This window comes from Acanthochromis polyacanthus, chromosome 7 (genome assembly GCF_021347895.1).
Source record: "Acanthochromis polyacanthus isolate Apoly-LR-REF ecotype Palm Island chromosome 7, KAUST_Apoly_ChrSc, whole genome shotgun sequence".
In the NCBI taxonomy this organism is placed as follows: domain Eukaryota; kingdom Metazoa; phylum Chordata; class Actinopteri; family Pomacentridae; genus Acanthochromis; species Acanthochromis polyacanthus.
The window spans coordinates 25,620,068-25,645,633 of NC_067119.1; the positions used below are offsets into that span (position 1 = coordinate 25,620,068).

Below are 25,566 nucleotides of genomic sequence, written 5' to 3' on the forward strand. Positions count from 1 at the left end.
TTTCAGTATCACTCTGTAATGTTTAATAGATTTTTTAAAAATTGCGTACCATACATTTGTAGCACATTGTTTTTTCAGCAAATATATATTATACTTTCAGTTTGATAAACGGTTACAGTCTGTACAATCATCTCTTGTGTTTACTAAATATGATTCATTTTTTTCTTTTTTTTGTACAGTGAAATCATGAATATATCATATAAAATAACTTCATGATAAGGACTTTTTATTAGTCTTACAAACTTGTCAAATGTTTCTCTGGCAAAAACAAGTGATTTTCTGAATACTGTTATCAAAGTGAGGATGTTAACTTCATAAGCAGCGGAAACATTGTAAAAGCAGTAGTAGTAAACAGCAGAAATGAAGTGAGCCGGGAGAGATCAGTGGAGAGTTTAACAGAGGCAAGTCATTAAAGATTAGCTTTGGCACATAGAGAACTAATTCAAATGCTTAAAAAGATAATTCAACCATTTGCTGTGGAGTTGTTTTCTAGCATTTCAACACAGCTGATCTTATACAACTTATAGATGTTTGATAATTAACTTCAAAGCAAAGAAGCTACAATTACAGCACACAACAGGATCTCTCTTTAATTCCACTTTTGTTCACTTTTGGCATTCCACTCTGTTGATTAACAGGGACAAACATACAAAAATCCAACCAATCTATCATGAATAACTTCTTTAAGTCATCAGTTTATGCATTACTTCTGTTTTTTTTCTGCATATCCTTGTGAAAGGCTGTAAACTTATCTTGATATGTCTGAGCCCATAATGTGCTTCATTCTGAGCACAATTTACAGATGTTCATGTTGTTTCCTCAAAACCTGTCCCAGGTATTTTCAGGATCTGGGGAAAATATTTGAAGGAAATATTAATGATCCGACAAAATGCTCGAAAAATCCTTATCGACATTCAAACTAATCAGCAGTGGTTTGTGATGGCACTGTGGTGAACGCAGCTGAACGCAGCATCAGGACTTCAGAGGGAACAGTGCTGCTCAGTGGGAAGGAATGCAAATTTCCTGCAGCTGCAAATAGTTGAGGAACAAAAAAGTCCATTCTTTGCATCTGAAACAGTATCATCAGCATTCATTCTTTCCTCTCAAGTGATGCATGTGAAAACACTCTCCAAGTCTCTGTGCAACACACACGGACACGCTCATGCAGGGAGGTGAGGTGAGAAACCGCATGACGTCCCTCCCATCACCTCTCTCCTGGGAAAGACAGTGAACATGCAGATCTTACTAAGCCAGGTCTGGGAGTGTGGTGGGTGATTGGACCGTAAAATTATTATTAGCTGGTCTCTTGTGAGTCCCAGCAGATGTGTGCAAGCAGTCAGTGAGGGAGTCAAACCGGTACCACGTAATTCCCAGGAAAAGTCCCAAAAGCATGAGTCCGTTCTGACGTACCTACGGAGAGCAGAGCACATACTGTGGTCACATAACAGAAACAAACAAATTAGGGATTTGTTTGTTTTAAAATAGCAAAACAATGCACAGTTTAGGTTAATTGAATCAGTCGCATCTGTAGTGTTTGCTGATGTCCACTAGAGGGGGGACTCACCCTGAAGAATGTTTTAAATTGGTCACAAGGACAATAAAATATTGCAGAGCTTAGACATGTATAAAAAGCAGCCATATAACAAACTGAAGTAAACACTACAAAAAGGATAATTTGGGCTACTTAGGGGATAGTGACAAAATAAATCTGGATGCTTAGATACAAGATGAAAACATTTTGAGGTATTAAGAAACAAAATGTCATCTCTCTTTGCATAATGTCTGTATTCAATGTTGCATGTCTTTATTTTAACTATATTTTGGGCCTTTTATTTATTATATGGGACAGTGGGGAAGACCTGCAGCAAAGAGTCACAGGCTAGACTCAAGCCCATGACCGCTGCGTTAGGGACTGCAGCTCTTGTTTATGGGTCACCTGCTCAGTTGAGCTACCGGGATGCCCTATTGTTGCAATTCTACATTGAAAATGGTGCTTATTGATCACCATTAAATAAAATTTCTCACCTACAAACCAGCCATCATCACATTTCTCCATCACTTGCACAATGTCTCCTTCTCTGAGCTCCAACTCGTCCGAATTCTGTGGCTTGTAGTTGTAAACAGCTTTATATCTAAAATGGAGAACATGGGCAAAACAAACAAATCTTCTGAGTCACAAATTCACGTCAGCCTCAACACTTGGCCTGTGTGTGAATAAACAAAAACATTTCATTTTAAGACGTACGGTTGGCGTTGCACCACCGTGGAACCAGGGATGTTTGGTGCTTGTCTTTGCGGCAGGGAGTTGACATGCGGATTGGACGAAGCGGTCTGGTTTGGTATTGCACCCTGGGAAAAATAGAAACCTCATGTCAGGCATTATGAAATAAGAAATGACGAGCCACATTCCTGTCAGCACAAACAATAACAGCACGGGTGTGGACATGCTGTGACTTTCTCAGGGAAGCAGTGAAAGCAGACCTGTGAGGGGTCAGGGTATCTGGGAGTGCTCGCTGTGGAAGCTCCAGCTCTTTGTACAGATGCTGATGACTGAGTGGAAGGGGAAACCGTTCTAGGTGAGGAGTTCTGGTTAGCTGAGTGCGTCCCAGACCAGTGGCTGTTCTGTCTGGTGGGGGAGGCGGTTTTGGAGATGCCGTGGGGCAAACGATTAGCCGTCTCTTTGAATGTGAGTGTCTGGGTGGGGGAGCGTGACTGTGAAGCCGGGCTGCCGTACGGTACAGGTGAGGACGGCATCACGGGGGAGTGCTCAGGTTTGGGGCTCAGTGAAGGGGACGTGAAAGGGGACAGTGGTGACCGCGGGCAGGGGGAGTGGAGTGGACGTCCTGGACTTTGGGGTCCAGGGGAGATGGGGGACATGGGGCCCGGTGAGTAGTCATCCGTGGAGTATTTGGTGCGGGGCATCTTGTTGACCTGCACGTAACTGGCCGGGAAGATGCCGCTCCGACTTGTTCCTGAGATCCTGCCTTCCAGCCACTGATCGTCAACACGTCTGGTTATGCTGATCAGCTCACCCTGAAGAACAGAACAGAATCTATATGTTAGATATTAGACTGTAAGCAACCAAGCACATTTGATATAGAATAAGAGTTGACCGATAAAGTCTATTAAGGCTTGGTCTGTGCTATGGACTGCTCTGAAGTTGGTTGTAGAGAGAGGGATGCTAAAGAAAGCTGCCCAACATCAAGAACAAGACTGCAAAACCTCTACACAGGCTAATGGGCACACCACAGAGTGTCCTCAGCAGGAGACTCCTTCAACTCCACTCCAGTAATAAAAAAACACACAAATAGGAGGTCATTCCTGTCGACTGCAACAGCCATTACCAGTGGCTCCTCACTATGCTCTCTTCATATTTGCACATTAAAAGCATTTTTTTAAATTATTATTCTAATTCTTTTATCTATGATAGCAGTTGTATATGTGAATTTTTGACATTTTTGTCTTTTATGTGTTTGAATTGCTGCTGCAACACTGTAATTTCCCCTTGGTTAGCACTTCTGCCTTGTAGCTAGAAGGTCTCCTTTTTGTGTCCTGGCCTTCCCAGGATCTTTCTGCACGGAGTTTGCATATTCTCCCTGTGTGTGATTTTCCTCCCACAGTCCAAAAACATGCTCAGGTTAATCAGTGATTCTAAATTGTCCGTAGATGTGAATGTGAGTGTGACTGCTTGTCTGTATGTGTAGCCCTGTGATAGACTGGCGACCTGTTCAGGGTGTCCCCTGCCTTCACCCTAAGTCAGCTGGGATAGACTCCAGCCTCTTAATGATCCTAAGGAGGATTAAGTGGTGTATAGAGAATGGATGGATGGATGGATGGACTCTTTCAATGTAAAGTCTTTGTCAGTACAGTGTAGATGGTAGAAAATGCAGCACATTCAGCTAGCTCTAAATGTTAGCAAGTTTTGCTAATATGTTTTTTAAAGCAATAGTTTGGGAAACAGGTTTATTGTCTTAGTTGCACAGCATTAGTTGATCAAAATCAGTGTAGCTGTACATTAAGGCTGTCACTTAGCTGAACTCTAAATTGATATTGCATTAAGTCAAAATCTAGACAGGCCCCAAATAACAACAAGTAGTTAAAATACCTACGTTTTTAAGCAGATCAAATAAACAACTCATGACCTGTTAATTAGTGAGTTTTGGCAATACCGCTACAGGGTTTGATCTTTTGTTCCCAGATTTAATCCTGAGAAAAGCTAACCGCCAGCTCCTTATTTACCAAACAGATATGATAGCGGTAGCAATCTTCTCATTTAACTCCTGGCAAGAAGGGAAAGAGTTAAGAAGGTTTCTCAGAATATGAATCTGTCTTCAAATTCCAGTAAAACCTAGTCAGAGACTGGCATGATGAGTTTGAAGGCAAAAAAGTAAAGAGATTTAGAGGGACAGCATCATCCTTTCTGTTACTGCTCGACTTCTCAGCTCAGATCTTCCCTTGTGCAGCAGTGACACACAAAACACGAACAACTCACTTTACGAAAAGGAAGTTCAACAGGTAGATCCGCATTGAAGTTATAGAGAGCCACAGCTTCCCCGTAGTCCAACACCTGAAGAGTGGGGGACTTTATAGGTGTTGGCTTCTCTGTGGGAGGCAGAATCTGTGAAGGACAAAGGAGTTTTTAGCCAGGATCACACAGTTTTATAATATAAGCACAGTACAGATAAATGGCTTCAAATGAGAGGCATGAAGAGTTTTACCTCCACATAAGTTGTGGGGAAAATGCCAGCTCTTCCATGATGTTCTCCTTCAAACCAGTTGGCGTCCACCTGCCTGTGGATGTAAACAATGTCGCCTTTCTGCAGCGTGAGCTCCCTGGTGAGAGGAATGAAATAAGAAGACACAACAAAGGAACAACCTTTTATCAGAAGAGAATTCACACCTCAGATTTGATGCACAGCTTTAAAATCTCATATTGGTATCGCTGAATGTTTTCTTTCACAGATATGAAGGACAATGCAAGAACAGAAACTGTACATTTATTGTATCACCTCACACTGTAACTCACTTGGGTGATTGAGCTTGGAAATTAAACTTGGCTCGCGCTGCTTTCATCTGAAAAAACAAACAGTCATTCAGGTTTTGAGAACATTTTTACAGAAGAAGTTATCATGAAGAATTTAGAATCTATTCAGATCACAAAAACTAAATGTCACAAGCTAAAACCACATAACTAAAGGTACTTGGTGAGAGTTTATGACGTGAAAGTTTTAGAAACATACCTTAATGTCCTCTTTTTTAGATGGGAGCTCCATGGTTTCATTTGCAGGAGAAAGACGTTCTACTGTGGAGAGGTCAAGGTACAAAGGTATAAGTGGAGTCTAATACGTGCTCTCTTTTGTTCAGCAGATGATGTTTTTGTATGTGTTCCCATGTACAAGCATGATTGCCGTAACAACTCCATAAGTTCAAAAAGGGATCGTGAGTTTCCAGGAAAAACAATTGGATGAAGCTAATCTTTAATCAGGTCTTCCGAGGTTCACTTCCTATTTTTGTGGGCTTCCTCCCCGCCCATTTAGAGCAGTTTGTAAAGGAAAATACAGCAAAGAGTTTCCATGTCTGTGCAGCCTAATCTGAAAAGTGAAACACCAGAGCAGGAGACAGTGTAGGCAATGAAAGAGAATCATGAGACCATCACAGTTTAATATATTAGTTTAAGCTTTTATACTCCCAGAATAAAGGAGATGCCTGTTTTCTAAAAGTGGATGTGTTTTAGGTGGAGAGTGGATGTAAGAAGGTAGAATGGAACGGTTTGTATCAGAAAAGACATTCATTTTAGAGGTCCTTTTCAAAGCCATTGTATCGTGCATGAGAAAATTTGAGTATTCCTTTGTGTTACTGGACCAAAAAGGAAAAAAACTGTCTTTACCATATGTGGGAGCAGATGCTGCTGACGTGCCGACAGAGCGATGGACAGGCTGCTTTGATGCTGATGAATTGCTGAAAAAGTGGAGAAAATATGAGCTTTTGCTGTTTATATTACCGTCACTGTGTCTGCCAATGAGAGTGAAGGCTTCTAATGACATCAAAGGACAGACAACACACGGCTGAATGCAGCTGTGTGGTGTTTCCCTGTAGATTTACTGTACAGAACATCTGTTTGCAGCTGGTTCTCATACACTGGACGGAGATGAGACAAATAATCACACAGCTAGAAGGGCGAGCGGATGATACTGTGTGACTCTTTGTTGTCCTTGAACTGAAAATCTGGTTTCAATTTAAGTGCGGGGATTCAACTATCTTTACAGCCTTTAACACTGCAGTCATGATCAGAATCACAAGTCTGTGTGTTTTGGGGTTAAGAATTAATCCAAAACCCACAGCATCCTGACCGGCTGCCTCTGAGCTCATCTGCATATTTCCACACAGTGTAGTTTTGTATTCAAGTGTTTGCAGCTGGACCCCAACAGCTAAACAACATGTCTAGATAACAGAGAGCATTTTACGCGGACAGATTCCGGCTGCTGTATGTTTTACATTTACATGTCCTCAGTGAAACCCCCTCGGACTGGAAAAGGTCACAAACCGTGAACTCAACTTAGCAATCAACAGCGAGAATTCTCCAGGAAGGAATTACACACATGGTGAGAAATGTGGAATGCTGTCTGCCGTTTGAACTAACAAATACTGTACTTGAACTCGTTAAAATAACAGCTTTCCTCACAGCGTGTCCTGCACAGAAAGTCACCTGATCCACTATCACAGGTACGCTGCCAAGTATTAATGGTTGCTCTGTGCAAACACAGCGGTTTGATTCTTGACATGAGGCTGAAACTGCACAGCAATGATGCAACATCAAAGCGGATTAAGGTGGAGGGGAGCTGCACTCAGAGGAGGTCTGCAGTGGTTGACCCTGGATTTTCTATTAACCTGTCCTTGGTGTGAGGCTATGATACAATCCACACAGTGACAATGGAGCAATTTTAAGAAAAACATGATTTATAGCTACTTTCACTGCTTTCTTAAACAGTCTGTTTATTGGTGTGAAATTTAAATGTTGCAGAAAACAAACGCAGTGGCACAACTTTGTAAGCCTTGAATCAACTTTAACACTCTTATTGATATGAGCTACATTCCAGTACAGTTGTAGATGTGAGTCAAATACATGGCCATATCATGCTATTTAATAGAACATATACATCACATTACAATGCACAGGAATCTATTGTAAATAAATTTATATCAAATTATAAAAATGAGGTTAAAAGGTCAGTAAACTGCTATCACAGCCAGCTGTCAACATTTGGAGTAACCACCTTTATAGCTGCCCTCACTGTGCCCATAAAACAGCACTGTTCTGTCGTTGTTGACTAACCTGTAGTTTGTGTTGCCAGTCTTTGGAGCAGCTACTGGATCCCTGCCTCTGTCCTCCTGCAAGCAGAGTGAACATTAAACCCAGTCTGCTCCCTGCAGCGCCACTCTGCCTTCTGTTTCACACAACAACTCACACACAGTTGGAGGAAATCTCACAACAACTCAGACAAAGTGGAGGTGCTGACCACTCCCAAAGGAGCAAGAAATCCCCTGGGTCCTATCCTCCTCGGGCTACAAACAACAGCACTCATGGTCTGTCTGAGCTGTCTGTGATTCCAAGCAAATTACAGCCTATGAAGCTGATTCAATCACACAGGAATCAGGAAAAGCATGAGAATCCACATTTTTTGGCAAGTCCCTATGGAACTCCAAAGGGGATTTCTAAATTACATGATAGAAAAATGAGATTTCAAGAAAATTGATTTTGATTTTTTTTTTTTCTTGCCAGGCAGGTCTACATAATTTACTGTGGGGGAATTTGCAGGCAGGTGATTAACAAAGCAGATCAATCCGAATGCAAGGCAGGCAGGCAAATCCGAGGCTGTCATCCAGGTCACAGAGGAATAAAAAAAAATGTACGTGGTCAAAGCTAGCAAGCAGAGGAATCTCATTGACACGCAGCCTTCATTAGGAGTGTGGGGGAGCAAGAGTGGGGCAGGTGGGGATTCTGCTAGATTGTGAAGGGAGGAAGGGATGCTTCAGGAGAGAGAATCAGGACGGGGGCTCAGTACCTCACCCCAGCCTCGACGCTGCTGCTTCTTCTGGGAAAGTCTCCTCTCCAGGCCCAGAATGTCCGAGTCCAGCTCAGCCTCAAACCGACTCAGCTCAGATACCAGACTGGCCTGAGTCCGAGCGGTTATGGAGTTGGAATGGCAAGATTAAAACACTGACACAGAGGCTGATTTTTGGACCTAATGATGTTCCTTCTCAGATTTCAAAAAAACAAACTATTGATGGAGTGAATGCAGAAAGAATTTAAGGTTTAGGCACAAATGCTCACCTCGATTGAAGGGGACTTTGGTTTCTCGGGCTGTTTCTTTGCAGACAGATAAGCCTATGGACAGAGAGAAAAAGAAAATAAACTTTTCAGAATTGTAAAAATTGTTACTAAACTTATCTTATGGGGGCAGCATAGTTCAGTGGGTAGAGTGGCCGTTTCGTAACCGGAGGGTTGCTGGTTCGATCCTAGGTCTGTTGTGCTCATGTCGAGGTGTCCCCGAGCAAGACACCTAATCCCTAATTGCTCCTGGTGGGTCGTGGTTAGCGCCTTGCATGGCAGCTTCCGCCATCAGTGTGTGAATGGTTGAATGTGATGTTCCTGTAAAACGCTTTGGGTACCTTGCAGGTATAGTAAAATTGGCCAACAATGGTAGGCAACTGTAAAAACATAATACATTTTTGGGGATATGGAAGTTTAACTGTAATTTTGCCCAATAATAAAATCACATTCTTGATATTGGTGCTACTTGAATTTCCCTCGGGATTGAAAAGGCATCTATATATCTATCTATCTATCTATGGTTAATCCAGTGATTGTACCACAGCGAGTAAATTCTACCTTAAAGCTGGCATGCATGAGCATTTTAATCTTGTAAGAGTTATGTAACTTGACACTCAATTTCATTCACATTAGATGTGTGAACAAGAAAGCTAAGAAACAGTCTGCCGTACTTAAACGTGTCATGAATCAGCTTATTTGACAACATAGAGACATTTTTGCTTGTGTGAAACAGATTAGAGACAAAAATCTCACAACTTTAAATAATATTTTAGATATAATTTGAATGGTTTTCAGGGGAAAGACAGAACTATAATAGACGCATTTCTATTGACAGACACCTAAGAGGACTCAAAATTTACAGCTTGTCACCTGGACCCTGTGGATGTCAGGATGTTAGCAGAAGCATTCTCTTTACGAGATTTAACACTGCTTGCAGCTGATTCTATCAAACATTACTTTAAAAGGCTTCGCTGTTGAGAACCACAGACTAATGCTCTATTTTTTTGTAAAACCTTGGCTGAACACGTCTCTCTGAGGGCCAAGCTTTTCCTTTCAGCTGGGAGTCATCCTCGCTGCGATCACAGACTACAGTGTCACCGTGAAGCGGCACAACACTTGATATGGTCTGTGATCTGCTTTTCTAAACGCCGTCCAGGGGATACAACATTGGCTGCCGTTATGAAGAGGAAATGAAATAAGTCTCCATGCTGTGAGCCATTATACGCCACAAGAGGTTAACACCATAATACGGATCACAAGACACCTCGGCTCCTGTGGGGGAGTGGAAACAAAGATTTCTTTTCTTTACGAGTGTAGACACAGGGCACAATATGCAGCAGATCTGGGACATTGTTGCAAGAGGCATTTAAAAAAAAAACTGAGACACCTCTGTGTAACTCACCAGGGGTGTTTAAACGCTCAGACACATGCAGAGTATACAAAAGACTGCACACTCAATTACAGCAGCACTAAGACAGTGCAGCATACACAGGGTAATAAATTACAGCCCCTGTGGAGTCAAACTTCTCCCACTTGTAAATCCGCAGCTTTCAGTGCAGAACCATATAGACACCAATGTAAATACTTGGATCATGTCTTTTCTTGCCCGGAAAGCTAAATGAATGAACGCCCTATGGTTCTCTGAATAATAGAAGGGAGCACATCTGGTGGTAAGCGGCAGGTTCTGTTCACTGCGGACTGACCACACTCACAAGGTATTAGATACCTCGCGTGAGAAGATGAAATACAAGGAGTTAGACTATAATCCTTAAAGAAAAGATGACCAACCGGCTCTTGAGCTGCATGGGAAAACAGACTACACAAAGAATTCCAGTCATTAGAACCAACAACAATGCTGGAAGAATCTGGTTAAAGAATCACACTTTATGCTGGAATGAGGCTGATATCGGAGCCGATTTTTAAACTCTGACTGCCGGTGAGCTCGTACCTGGCTGTGGCCCTCTGAGGTGGTGCTTTTTCCAGGCTCAAAGTCGAATATGCTCTTCGGCTGACGGTGCTGCTTTCCCGGGTCTGACAGCTTATCTACATCCTCGCTCCTGAAACGTAACACCACGACACACATACACACCGTGGACAGCAACTTAATCATGGCTTCATTGTGAGCGCCTGTAACAACAAATCCAAACTTGTCTGTCCCGCACATTTTCTCTGCGCTGCTCTTGGCACAAGTTTTAGTTAGTATTCACGTAAGAAGTCATCTGTAGTCTGATGTGAGAAATAAATTACACTACTAGAAGATGAAAAAAGTCTAAAAATCTAAAGTCTAAAATTTTATAAGATTTGCAAGTTTAGTAATACAAAAGAGAAAAGAAAGAATTAAACTTCTGGTCAGATCTAAATTTAAACAAACTGGGGCAACTATAGCAAGTGCAGTTTGACATTTTAGAAAATACATAGATTTTGCTTTTCTACAGAAAGCAGAGGTAGAAGACGTATTCAGATTCCTTCTTTAAGTAAAAATATTGCTGCCACACTGCAACAATGCTTCACTACAAGTAAAAGTCTTGTTTTCAAAACCTTACCTGAGGAAAAGTTCTTAAATAGTTTATTATCAGCAAAATTCATTGTAGGTATTAAAAGTAGAAGTAGTCATTGTGAAGCAAAATGAGTGCTTCACTCTGATTTCCATTGCTCATAGATTATTATTACTGCTGCATTAATGTGTAGTTGCATTTTTACTGTGGTAGATGTTTATGGTTGAGAACATTTTAACTATTTTATTTACTGTTGCATAGTTCAGTCTACAGTAATGCATCATATTCTATTGGATCTTCATATATTAGTACCATCGCTGCCCTGAAAGATCCACTTACCTCTAAAAAGTCAACTTTTCATGAGTTCAGAAAAACAGCCCTGTTTTCTGTGCCAATGCAGTTTTCAGCTAATACAAGACTGTTATTAATTAGTTTATTTTTATGAAGCAGGAGAAATCTCTCAACCCCAAAAAGGAATGCCTAATCTTACAGTGTATTATGATTAACTATTTAGAAACACCAAATTTGGAAATCTGCAGTTTTCACTAGACAGGACGGGTGCTGAGAAAAGTGATCCGAGTTACCCAAGCTGCCAGACAGATATAGTGGAGTGAAGAGTGCAATGTTTTCCTCTGAGATATGGTGGAGTACAAGTAAAAAGTTGCAGAAAATACCTCAGATTTGTTCTTGGGCACACTAACTGAATAACTGTATTGAGCTACATTCCATCGCTGGCAGAGTTAGATGACAGACTTATCTGTAGACTTATCAGAGCCAGAACACAGTTACTTTAACTTAGTTAGCTTAGCTCAGATAGTGAAGGCAGTGGCAAACTGTCTGCTTTTGTCTAAAAGTAACAGAAACATTTACAAATATCTTTAAAGCCAAGTAATTTACACACTGCATGTAATTCCATTAAATCTTTTTCATTGTAAGTTTGCAAATAGAAAGTCAGACTAACAGTTTCTCCTTGTTTGCAGATGTTAAGCTAAGCTAACTAGTTGTAGTTTAGATGTATTTTAAGTTGTGGAAATGGTATTTTTAAAACAGCAAGTCAGTAAGTGTATTCACAAAAATGTGAAACTAGTCCGTTAAGTTTGATTCCTGCCTGAGGCCCTTCCTGTGTCCGTGCTATGTGCCCCGAGTGAAAAATGCCGGGTTGACTAAAGGCTTCATTAAATTGCTCAGAGGTGTAAAGTGAGTGACTGTCAGTTTGTCTCTGAGAGTCGTGGGATGGTCCTGTCTTCCTTCTAGTGCATGCTGGGATATGAAGAGCCAGTAGCTGACCCTGAAGCATGAAATCAGTGCAAACTCACCAGTCTGGTAGAGCTCCATAAGGTGTTAGTCTGAAGAGCTCCTTGTCTGCTTCATTACTTTGCTCTGTGCTGGCAGATAACCGGAGCCCTGTGGATCAGTGCAGATCAGTCTTGAGTAAAAACTGCTTATATAACCGTGCAGGACAGCCATGTGGAATTTGGTGGATTCACTTACGTTCAGCTGACCACCGCTCTGAATCCTCCAGCTCAGGTTCTGGTAAACAGAAAGATCAGTTTTAGACTTCATAACACTGTCACACATGTACTATACGCATTATAAAACAGATACATCACTCACTTTACTTATGGTTTAATTATATTTTAGTGAACTATACTTCCCTTAGATTCAGCAGAAGAATGTTGCATTAAAGGACAAGTGTATTAAAGAATCAAAAATTTAAAAAAAAATACAATTTACTTTTATATACTTCTCAGAATGCTATCTATTGTCTATATTATTGATTGCATTTACTGTTGAATTGGTCAAATTGTGATTAAAACTATCTTTAAAATATGAAACAGTCATAACATTTAATGAAATTCTAATATTTTTTGTACATTAAACTTCAATCTACACGAGCAGCTGTCAAATTATAGAGTAGTTTTCCAAAATGTGTTACGCGGTGTAAATCAACATATCAGCAAGTTTAAATACTTATAAGCTTCCCTAGAGTATGACTACTATTTAGAACTGTGTATTCTAGCATCCGTCTCACTGACTCTGTCTCTGTTATGTCAAAGCTCATCGGCAGAACTTTGGTGTGTTTGGGGAGAATTATCAGGCATCACAACATGATAAATTTCTCTAAAATATTTCTCTTCAGGGGTTTGAATTCTAATCCTTTTGATAAAGCACCTGCAGAAATATTTCTCTGACAGAAAATGGATTCGAAAATATTCCACAAAACCACAACAGCACTGCAACGGTGCCTTTTACACACAAATAACAGGGAATGTGTCTCCATTACGCAACCCATAATAGAGACAAACGAGTAACTAGATTTGGGAGGAGCTCAGATAAGAAGCTGGATTATTGTCAGAGCTAATAAAACAGACATGATATAAGACTTTAGGGCTCTTTCATCATGTCTTATTTTGCCTCTGCAATAATCTGTTTGCTGGATCACGTCCTGGTAAGTGACGCTCTGACAGGGAGGAATTCACTCTGGAGCTGAGAGTGTGAGAAGATGAAGAGGAGGAGTGTCCTTACCCTCTGGCTTTTTGTGAATCTGTCTGAACATGCTCTTGTACCAGTCTCTGGGTTTGTTCACACTCTGGTGCAGGAAGAGAAGGGAGGTGCAGAAAGTAAACAAACCTGGTGAATCAAGCCCCGGTGAAATACAGAGCATGAGATGCAGAGCTGTGTTTGTCTTACTGATCTGGAGGCGATGGGCATCCCGGTCTCATCCACCGGACCGATTCCAGAGAACTTGATCATCCTCTCCTCCCTGGTGGGAGCCCAGCTGCGGGGTAAAGTGGAAGAGCCTTGGACGCCATTGGACAGTCCACCTAAGTTACAGACACATCAGACAGATTTTAGTAAATATGTATTGATGCTACATCACAAAAAGCCTTAAAGTCCAAATGTTTGTTTCCCCTACATATTAAGTGATGTTCACCTGCATCTGTCTTTTAGTTGTCAACAGTCTTCATTTCTTGCTTTTATTTATACTTCCAATCCTTTTAGATCTAAAGCCCTTCCTTTAAAAATTAAATACAACTTCTTCAGCTTTTTTTGACTCTCCCAACTCTAACTAGTTATTGGACTTGAAAAGTTTTCTTTCAATCAACTAAGGCATCTCAGCAAAGTTTTGCATTGGAGTTTTGACCAAGATATTTATTTTTTCTGCAAATAATCCAAAATAGTTTAAATCAATCCACTGGACATTAAGAAAGTTCCTTGAAGACGTTCAGTTCTGAACTGAAGAAGCCTCTTGGATGAGGGGTGAAACGTCTTCAAGGAACTTTCTTAAAGTCCAGTGGATTGATTTAAACTACTTTGGATAACCATGATCTGGATGAATGAGAACCTACACAGACATCTGCAAATAATACCTCCAAATAATGATTATTGGTCTCCCTGGTAATTAATCAACAGGTGTCAGCTTTTGCCCTTAGGAACTCAAATCAGCTGACCCCTAATACACAGTTTACTGCATCAGAATTTTGATCTACTTTCTACATTTTTATTTTATTTTCTCAACCATGAATCTTAAACTTACACTTAATTCTCATTTTTTTGCCACTTCAAATTTCTAACCAGCTGCATTTTAGCTGCAAGCACACACTGATTTTTTTCTGTAAATTATCAATCTCACATTGATTTAAAAAACAAAAACAAAAAACAAGTCCAACGTCACACTTCTGTGATACATAAATTTGTCTTAATAAATACCTATTTCCTAAGAACTTATTTTGAGTTGAACAACAAATTCTGATGCTATGCACAGATTTAAAAATTCCCAATCATACCGTATGACTGTGAGGGTCCATAGTACGATCCAAAGCTGGGAGTCCCTGGACCTCCTCCATTCAGTTCTGACACCTTGAGAACAGCACACATGTATAAATTAGCCAAGATGCAAACATCTCCATGGAATGTAAATGGAAACCGCAACAGTGACGCTTTCAAAACATGTCCATAGTTGGATGTGTATCATGTGATGCTTCATTTTTCCACAGGGAGGAGCACTTGTTTACTGAATTCCACTCACTCAACCTCAGTACTTTTTATTAACACAGCCTCCAGGCCATCACATACCTTGAACTCTCCAGATGGCAGCCTGGCAGAGCGATAAGGGCTCAGTGGAGGAGTAGGGAGTCCGGGAGAGATGACCACCTCAACGTTCAGATCTGGACCAGTTAGTATGTGCTGACTTGAGGAAACTCCGGACTCCCCAGAGAAAGCAATCTGGGAGCCATTCGGGTTGCCAACCACTTCTGCACTCTGCTAAACAAAGAGGAAATGAGAAATATGGATGAAAAAAAAACAATGTGTGAACTTTGCTCCTGTCCTGTCCCTGTGTTGGCCCTGAGTAAACTATTCTCTATGTGGGATGTCATGTGAACTTGTTAGCGGTGCAGCTATTCTCTGGAGAATTACTGGTCTCTGTGGGGGAGCCTGTGATGAAAAGGCCCCTAATTTATTTAAAGTACGACCAGTGGGAAGTGGTGTTCCTCCCACTTCATCATCTCTCTTGCCTCAGCTGCAGAAAAGCCTCATTCAAGGTGCAGAGTGGGGGCACTGAAACAGGAGAGGACCATTATGAGCCCATTAACTCCCCATTCACCAGTCCTCCCTTTTCTCCAGCCAGGGGGTGGGACTGGGGCCACGAAGGTTGGGGAGGGGTCGTCGATGTCAACCTCAGAGTCCTGCAGTGCCAGCAGTGGTCATTCTGGTCTCCATAGTGATCTTTTAACTCCGCCGGCCCATCACGGTCAATCTACCTCCACTGTTGCAGAACTATGTATTTGAATCAGGTGCTTTGGTCCCCTCTGTGTGGTTGCCAGGGGTCATGGGAAAAACCCCTGTGTTCATGGAAACGGTTCAACTGTTATCTGTACCAAAGGCATGTTGTTGTGACACCAGACTGGACCGACTCCTGCCACACCAATAACTGTATTTCCTGGATTTTTCCTGTTTAAATGTGCAGCATCATTTGTTAAACAAATGGAAAATGGCTTTACCTGCGACTGCATGAGATCAGCTGTGATCCTTGTGTGACAGGTATCAGATTCTTGTGCCTCGCATCAAAAAGAACTGCAAAGACATGAAAACATGACATGAAATGACACTTGTTCATGTTCATTAAAATGTTCCCCAAATATCCCTGTAAAGAGTATAAGCCACAGAATGTTTTATTCATGTTTCTGTCAACCTCTTGTGCATTATTTCATTACTGGAACAAACTACTATGACAGACTACAGGTTTCTTTTATCAGATGTGCAGCCACACTACTTGTTTTCATTTTGCAATTTCATAACTGCTCTACCTTCAGCATAAACACATTAGAGCTTTGTTTTTAATTTTGATCATTTTCCATATAAAATGATCACCAAATAAGCAAAAATAACAGCTAAAGTAAAACAAAAAAACAACTATTTCAATAATTTGCATGAGTGCTGATGGAACTCTCACAACTGTCTGATTCAAAAGATTCCAAAATTATTTTCGGAGCACAGAAAAATCACCTTTTTTCCACTGAACATCAAATATACATTAAATCAGTGAGTAGAGCACTGACAAAAACACAAATACAATCTCTCAAAACAGTTATAGCTTAAGCCTGAAGGACATTGCTGAATCAGAAAACAGGCTTAGTTTTGAGGTCAGTTACGTGTTGCATGTCTGTTTTTTCCCCCGCTGGAATTATCTGATCAGTGTTTGTGAAAAATCGTATTCTGAATTGTGTCCTTTTTAACCCTTTGAATCATTATTCATGTGGGGTGACACAAAGCCTCCCTGTCATAAATTCACATTTCACATCCAGGCAGACCTGACAGCTGTTCCATTATCCCATCCCACCAGTATTCCAAAGAGAGGGAAAGTTCACGTAACCCATTTCTCCCCGTTACTAAGGAAAACCCACCCAAAACAATGAGTGTGACTCACATGCCTGCCTCATTCTTCCCGGTCATACAATGCTGTAATAAGCTGGGCTTGAAGGGGCTGGATGATGGAGAAGGCTGGCTTCTGAAAGCAGAGACCGGCTCCTAATCAACTGCTCCTCAGACTACCAGATTAGACCTCCTGCTTCAACATCAAAGGCATGTTGAGAATGAGAGGGAGGCCATTTCCGCTCCTGAATGAGGCAGGCACCTATAGCCACTAAATGGTACATAATAACCATGTAGACATAGAAACCACAGCCTTCCTACATCCCTGCAACCCTGACCTCTGCAACAGCAAGTAGTTAATTGATTTAGAACCTTTGTGTGCTCAGACTGAAGTCAAAGCCAGTCTTATCTTGGAAGAAAAACACAATGGAAAGTAACCATTGAAGCAAACAATAAGGATTTTTTTTTGCTGTCAAAAGCTATTGCTTTGTAGCGCAATGAGAAAGTAATGATCGAGTGTGAGCCAGACTACTACAGCCTGCAAGCAGCTCAACACAATTTGTACTAATGAGTTTTCCATGTGGCATTTGCAGCTGAACATTAGAGCCTGTAATGACTGTGGTGAAGACCAAGAAAACTGGAAGCACTCTGTGTCTCTGTGCACAAGGACAGGAGGCATTACAGAGCCCATGCACTGATAGAATCAACGTTCCAGTTACCAGACAACAACGTCACTCATCTGAGTCATCATCTCCCAATAAACTGCGTTACATAACAGGAAGAAGATGGGAACCGGAGGATTGTGTCTGCGACAATACCATTAATGCTCAAGCATGACAGATGACCCATCATCCTCCACAGCAATCACAGCCAGCTGATTATCCATCCCACAACAGAAAACACTGCGAGCAAGCTCTGCGTCCAAACAATGGCTTAAAGTAATCTCATTTACAGTGTGGTTGACACGTTGGTCTGTATTTACTCCTGAGCTGCCCTAAGCAGGCGGCTACTTACTTGGAAGGCCCATCCCACTGATGAACAAATAACTAGATGAATAATTTTCAACAGAACTTCTTAAGAGGAAACAAAGGAGCTCTTTTGTCTCCTCACTGCTGCAACTTAAGTAGAAACTAGTCCATGACAGCTGCCCTCTGTCACATTCATGCATTTCACTTTAGATTTCTTGAAAAATATTTCCAAGTTAATGCAGAAGCAGTCAACCAAATTATTACTGCACCTCAGTAAAGTTCCATAAGAGATCAACATCCGGACTTTTGACTCCAAATCACTAGATCCTACATTTCCCATATATCAATAGCAATCAGCAGCAATAGCATGTTTAGTAAGGTCTTTCCTGCATCTTACAGGTGGAGTCTGCAATTCTATAGAGTGTTGATATTTAGCTACCTAGCATACTAACATAGTTAGCATATGCCAGATTTACCATCCCACTCACTCCCACTGCTTCCCACTGTCTTGTGCATGAGCAAAAATGTGCACAAGCATGAATGTGCACTGGACACACTGGAATAGTGTTGTGTGGATGAGCCAGAATCACTTTGTTTGTTTCCCCCATTTACAAAGCCAGCACTGTATGCGAACTGATCATTGTTTTTTGCAGCACGCACACAGACAGACAGCAGATGGTGAAGGACATGCACTGAATTTGACAAAAATTACACTGGATAAGAATCACAACACTCGTTTTTACATTACACTTTCAAGCTCAAGCCAAGATAACCTTTAGGACATAAGAAATCGTTAATGTTCCAGCAAATATACGAATTTGACACCTCTTGTTATTACACTGTAGGACTGGATTGCTGGTGATTTTACAAGAACTACTACAAGTTTTATTTGCCATTATATTAATAGAAATATGGAGCACGTTTTGCTTTTACTACATTATTGAGCATCCCTCCACTCAGAAGTTGGAGAGCTCAACTATTCTGCAGCTTCCTGATGAGTAAACTCATGTCATAACAGTGGCTGCATCTCATTCCTCTGGGGAGCAAAATCCAACACAGAAATCCTCCAGCAGCACTCGCATTCCCCCTCTGAGAGCACCAAACACAATCCTACCTAAAAAGGAAAAATCTGTGTTGATATCAAGCGAGAAAATCCCTGTCCAAAGTCTGGCTATGCTTGGGTTTGCTCTGAACGCCCAGTGCATTCTTATGTAATTACTGACACTCAGCACAGGAGGCAGCTACAGCATTTCACATTGAGTCAGAGTTTTAGAATTGTTGGTGTCTGAACGCATTGATGCTATCTTTGTGAATTACGTTTAACATCATAGTCCACACATTTACAAGCTAGAACCCCCTGCCAGGTGAGAGGTCCATTATCACTGCTGGATCAGATTTAGGATGGAAGAAAAACAGAGCCATAAAAGGCCCATGTTCATCTCAGACGAAGGTATGATGTCCTGCTTTAGAAATGCCTTTGCAATTCCAGGATTTCAAATTATCAAGTTTGCTGCGAACGGATCGCTTCTGATTTACTCTTGGTTTACATTCAGTCCAGCACAGGGGTAGCTGAGGACACATAAAATGAGAATCAGGGGATTTTGGTATGAAAAATTTCTGCCTCCGTCCCCAGGAAGCTCATCCGGTCTCACAAAAACCACTGAGCCAGATGTGAAACTTGAACTGTATACAAATCCAAAAAACAGAAGCCTATGCGCCCTGTCAAGTACATTAAATTAAAAGTGTTTGTGTGATATTCTTAACAAGTCACTTCAGTGCAGCAAAAGGATTACTTCTCTTTTATATCCAAAGGGAGTGAATGTAAAACCTGACTATTATCTGAAGTTGCTGAGCCAGAGCAGACCTGCTCAGCAGCTACAAGGTCAGTGAACTTCACCACACCCCTGTGATTCCTGTGAATCACAATAGCCTGTAATAGCAGCAGTAATGCAATCGTAACAGTTTTGCAGAAGAAAAAAAAGACAAACCCATTCATAGAGAGGCTAACTGATGACAAGCAAACACTCATTAGTCATCAAACTTCCCAAATTTCTCCATCTTCCGTTGAAGGATGCGACCAGTTCTTTCTGAGAAGACGCTGACCTACGATGACCTCCGTCTCCACCACACACACACAGAGAAGTTCTTGCATTGTTCTCACTCAAAACAGGGCTGTCAAGGTGACCACACATGTGCTAATGAAAAACTGTGCAGGCGCTGACCCATGAAGCCCTCTGATCACCAGCAGGAACACATAAATCAGGGAGAAAGATGGACTTTAATAAAACTAATAAAACAGTCACATGTGAATTGATCTCCATTCATTAACACAAGACTTGTTGTCTGCTCCTGTGTGGAGGCTGGTGAGCAGAAAGTTAATCATTAACAAAATGGGAACTGCTTCATTCAATCTGAAGAACGGATCTAAGTCCTGCTTACGAAACTAGCAATACAAGCTTAAGGTGGTGGCCTTTTTGCTTGAGGGTTGATTTTCATTACACTTAAACTTACAAAATACAATCTTCAAAAAGCGTTGAGACATCCTGATCATCTAATGAAGTGTTTATTTCCTGGATATTAATGCAGCCTCAGCTCTGAATAGACAGAAAGGTGAACTCTTATCACCCGTTTGCTTGTACACGATGTTACTGGCCAACAGGTTACATAACAGGGTTGTAAAAACCGAAGAAATCCTGCCTTAAATAGTGGTGAGATGGTAATTACAAGCACATTCGCTGAGTAAATAAAACAGGCATTTATTTCTAAACACACTGAATGAGTCACTCTGCAGCTACGTGAGAGATCGGTCCAGAGAGGTTGATCACACAAGCGTGCTGCCCGTCTGCAACTCAGCAGATGTGCACAAGGAGCCCATACAAGGTCCTGGAGCTGCAAGTTTATGATATGCAGTTATTGGGGGGATACACACATTTATCAGGAGGGAAGTGTTTCACCTCCTTGTATGGTACTCCTCCAGTCTGACTAACAGGAGGAGTCTGGCGTGCTTCTTGTCAATGGAGAGGCAATGTGTTCCCAGGAGGAGATAAATCACAACCTCCCACTCCAAGAGGAGCCCAACACCGAGTCAGAGAAGTTTAGTTTTTATCTGATTTGTTCTTACAACAAACACGCCTCACATCATTCAAGATAATTCCTTACATGAGCGTGTGCACAATCTCTCAGATCCGAGCATGAGCAAATACACTCTCAGAGCACACTAGCCGGGGAAAAATGTCACAAATCCTCATGCCTGTCATTTTGCATCTTCGGAGCTGAGTGCAGGCTGGTGGATATGAGCTCTGACAGCTGGACCCTCACTGATATCACAAAGGCAATCAGAGCCGGCTGTGAAAATCACCCCGACAGCAAGGAGAGCCTCCAGTGATGCCTGGACAGTCCTGGGGTCATTAGTGTTGATATCTGTGGCAGGATGAGAAAGTATTCTGACAGAGTGGAGTTCACCTGGCAGTTGCCAGCAAACACTTCCCCACTGGGCAGAGCAATGAGGAATGACATGTTGGGAAACAAAACTCACAGTTCTCTCTCTCACTCTGTGCACTCCAGCTGTAAGTCCAGCTGTTCTCTCCTGCACTTGCTCAAAAGCTCCTGTTGTCTATTTCAACATCACAACAAGATTACATGTTTTTACTTGTTTTCAGGTGCTCTGTAAAGACACTGCACCCCTCTACATTAATCCTGTGGTGCAGCGTGTAATCCCTTAGGAGTCAGACAGGTTACTCAACCTTAAATAACACACCGGCAACACAGCAAACATACATTTCTATACAGCTACGGTGCTCCTGTGGGAATGAGTGTACTCACCTTCAAAGTGGCACCAACAAGTAAACTCACGCCTCTTTCTGTCAGCCTGTGTGGAAACCACGCTGCAGACTTCCACTGCACTTTCTCTGTCTGACTCTTGAAACTACCAGGACACACAATCTCTCTCTCTCCCTCTCCCTCTGTCTCTCTCTCTCTCTCCCTCTCTCTCTCTCTCTCTGCCCTCGCTCTGCCTGCCTCCATGAAGGACTTCCCGGTTGACAGGCATCGCCATAGCAACCCACTCCAGCTCCTGTTCAAAAGGCACCCTGCTCTTGGCTTGTCAGTTCGGGGCACCTCCTTCAGTGAAGCAGCCCTATTGTTGCGATAAGGTGATATTTCACAGTGCAGGGTTAACCAAAGGGGAACGCAGACAGTTCATCACTTCCACCTCCCAGACAGACGCTGCCCACTGACTCCATAATGTCCCCTCCCAACTTTATCTCTCCCATGCCTTCCTCTCCTTTTGTGTGTGTGTGTGTGTGTGTGTGTGTGTGTGTGTGTGTGTGTGTGTGTGTGTGTGTGTGTGTGTGTGTGTGTGTGTGTGTGTATGTGTGTCTTTATATGTGTTTGAGTGTGTGTGCAAAGGCCAGGTCTCTGGCTGGCCAAAGGCATGAAGGGAGAATAAGAGCTCTTTCTGTTCCTGCAGCCCTGGAAGTGTTTCAGAGTCATTACTCCACGCCATGTAGTCGACCACTGACAGCACAAATCCTTCTGACTTTACACACACACACACACACCTACACACACACACACACACACACACACACACACACACACACACACACACACACACACACACACACACACACACGTATTATGTTTTTCTATCATTGTGGGGACTTACCATTGACTCCCATTCATATCTAACCCCTAACCCTAACCCTAACCTTAACCAAACCCTAACCCTAACCAAAACAATGCCTAACCCTAAAGAAACGTTTTTGCATTTTTACTTTTTTCAGTAACAACAACATGGCCAAGAAAACACTGTTTAAACTTGTGGGGCCCGAAATGAGGTCCCCACAAGTGACATAGTTTTCGGTTTTCCTACCGTTGTGGGGACATTTGGTCCCCCACAATGTAGCAAAAGCTAGAACACACATACACATACACACACCCACACCCACACCCACACCCACACACACACACACACACACACAAAGCTGTACGTTTGGACGTCAAGGTTAAAGGAAACAATCAAACAATGCTTTTGTCTTATTTCACAGCAAATTATTCAAATCAGGGGATGAGTTATGTGCACAGATAATTCAGTCAAATTCTGGTCGGACGTCTGATCAAACCGCACAGCCAACAACAGTCAAAAAAGAATGAACACATTCTCAAATCCTTGCACACAGCTCTTGCCCAAATAAAACCAGGATTTCCAGTTTGTCCACAGTTCTTGCCAATAATGACAAACAGTGCAAAACCTGAATTCTATCATGCTGACAGGCTGGTTTTGGCACTGACTGTGCAGCAGGTATACTGAGTTACAAGGTCCATATTGCAGGTCACCTGCTGACAAACGCAATCCACTTTCACATGCACATTGTGTTCTGGCCATAAACTGAAAGTATTACAAAGAATAACATCAAACAGAGTCTATTCAGTGGTCCGTTCATTTGTTTAAATATGCGTGTCTCCGTGTATGTGCTGGCCAATTTCAACTTGAAACTGAAGGACTCAGCTCTTTTTAATAATTCAGTGGTCTGGCCTGGTGGAGCAAAACTCCAAGCAGATATCCATTTACTGAGCCTGTACTCCTCACAGGGTTGTTTTGCCAAACAGTTGAGCTGCTGAGCCTGAGTGGCAGGCTGGGCAGCACAGGCTTCCTAACTGAGGCTCCCCTGATAATCTGTGTCCCACCGGCGCAGACTTTCACCCTGCTGAGACCACATCTGATACTCTGCCACTCTGCAGCCAAATGAGGTAATCACGCAAGAGGCAATTGCAGGTTTGGCCCGGGACTCGACACCTCTCTCACACTGGATCCTTGTTCGCTGTGTGTCTTCGCTAAACAAACACAAGGCTTCCTCATTCCCTGCTCCACTTTTATTGAGATAATCTGAACTGGAAGGAAGACGTGTGATCTTTTTGCTCCCTTCTTTCACTGCGGTGGATGGATTCCAGCAGACCTTTTACAGTCCTGTAAAGACCAACCACTGCCCTTTCACACAGCGCCAGTATGTTACTACAGAAGCTCATTAAAAGGATGACAGCAAAGGATTCCAGTGAGTGAACAAACAATGACATAAATGGGTTATATAATCAGAATTGATAGCTCAAAATTTAACTGCCAGCGTGTGACGAAACAAGACGTGATAGGTCTGTGAAAACCACAAGCTAAAGTTATCATGAAACAATGAAATAAGTGGAGAGATTTGAGCCGACAGGTAAACAAGCATCTCCATGATAGTGGAGGGCAGATAAGGAACCTCTGGACGTGACACACTGCTGTGAGAGTCATACCTCAGGTTGTGCTCTGAGGAAGATCTTGTGGTATGTCTCTGGGAACCAACACAAAACATGCGGGTTTATTTTAGCAGTAAACAACATTTTTGTGTCCCAGGACTCCCAGTCAAGTCACACTGTTGGCTGACGAGGACAAACCTCTCTAATAAACTCAGAAATCCTCATAGACTCTTGTGTTTCTTGATGCTTATTTTCAGAATTTTGATTAATCCTCCTGTTGTCCTCATTTACGGGCACTAAAAAATGTTTCCTTGTCTGAGAAATATCCAAAAATTCAGGAAAAAAATTCCCCAAATTTCTAAAAATTTGCAAAAGCTTCAAGAAGAAAACTCGAATAATTCCTTACAATTTCCCTTAAAAGTAATATTTTAAAAATTCCACCAAATTTGGCAAGACAATTCTTGTAAATATTTTCAAAAAATGAGTAAAAATCTTCTGAAAAAAAATCTTAAAAATATCTAAAATGATTACATATACCTCAGTAAAACATCTAACATTTCCTTTAAGAACGTTCACAAAAAAATCAACCAAAATCCAGCGAATTTCTTGTGAATGTTCTTAAGAAACATTTTTAACATTTCTTTTTTTCAACCAAAAAATGGTCCAAGATTTCCCAAAAATGTTGAAAATGTGGACATCAGAAGTTTCACTACGAAAATAGATCTTTTCCGCATTGTCAAACTTTAAAATGGGTCAATTTTAACCCGCAGGACAACACGAGGGTTAACAAAATAATTGTAGGATGGAAGCAGACACACAAAGCACAATATTCCAACAAGCAAAGCCACCACAGGAAGCTGGTGACAGAACCACAGAGACTAATACAGTACTGTGTAATGCCATAAAGTCTTCCTCATGTACTCCCTTTTCCATATAACTGCTTCCTAGTTGCCCAACAACACATTTAACAGAACTGAAAGTGGTTTGGTAAGCAGAGTAATGAATGAGACAAACACAGACAGTCCCTCGTCATTGAGAATTTAAATCAAACTCCTAAAACGATCACATGACAGGCAGTGACAGAGGCTGGAAAAACTCCCTTCTGTTTTGATTGCGAGTATTTAGTTTGTTGTGACACCAAATCCCGGTGAGAAGTGGAGGCAGAAGTTGTGCAGTACTTACAGGCGAGTGCAGGCTGAGCAGAGAGGTCTCTTCAGCACAGAAGGAGAGAGGAAGTAAATGGAAAAGAAGGAGGGAACCACTGCTGGTCTTCTCTCTCCCTCTCTTTCTCTCTATATCTTCCTCTTTCTAAGGCCAACAGCGTGTCTTTTATCTTCGGTGAATGATTCAGCGTGGCTCTGAATGTTTGACTGGGTGTCCGTAGGCGTGTGCATATGTGTGTGCATGGCTGATGTGTTTGGTGTGTGTGTGTGTGTGTGTGTGTGTGTTAACATGCACTTTAAAGCTCATCAGGGGCTCAGTAATAGTTTCCATCCACAGCTGGAAATAATAGAGATTCCCGTCCAGGCACAGGCTCACTGGAACCTCCCTCTAGTGTTTTATGTGGAGGAGGAGGCGATTTCTAACTCAATAAATAGTCCTGACTGGCACACATTATAACAACATTTTACTGTCTTTTGGTGTTGTGTCTGTCACATGAGAA

General features: G+C 41.9%; 1 protein-coding gene across 8 annotated transcripts; it reads right to left on the reverse strand.

Annotated features, from left to right (window-relative positions):
• On the reverse strand, positions 1-25,245 carry sorbs3 (sorbin and SH3 domain containing 3). Of its 8 annotated transcripts, none has more exons than XM_022199862.2 (21): positions 25,086-25,245; positions 15,831-15,903; positions 14,905-15,090; positions 14,616-14,688; positions 13,519-13,652; positions 13,354-13,417; positions 12,319-12,357; positions 12,144-12,231; positions 10,281-10,389; positions 8,333-8,386; positions 8,064-8,174; positions 7,334-7,389; positions 5,888-5,958; positions 5,241-5,302; positions 5,027-5,073; positions 4,719-4,833; positions 4,493-4,618; positions 2,482-3,033; positions 2,246-2,349; positions 2,026-2,132; positions 1-1,410 (listed from the first exon to the last, which is right to left on the reverse strand). In XM_022199862.2, the coding sequence occupies exons 2-21, from the start codon at positions 15,840-15,842 to the stop codon at positions 1,349-1,351; spliced, it is 2,172 nt and encodes a 723-aa protein (XP_022055554.2). In that variant the 5' UTR covers positions 15,843-15,903; positions 25,086-25,245; the 3' UTR covers positions 1-1,348. The 8 variants fall into 8 exon arrangements, with proteins under 8 accessions (XP_022055554.2, XP_022055552.2, XP_022055553.2 ...); XM_022199860.2 differs by having other exon boundaries at positions 14,905-15,093; XM_022199861.2 differs by lacking the exon at positions 25,086-25,245 and adding an exon at positions 21,492-21,632.
• Between the last annotated feature and the right edge of the window lie 321 nt (positions 25,246-25,566).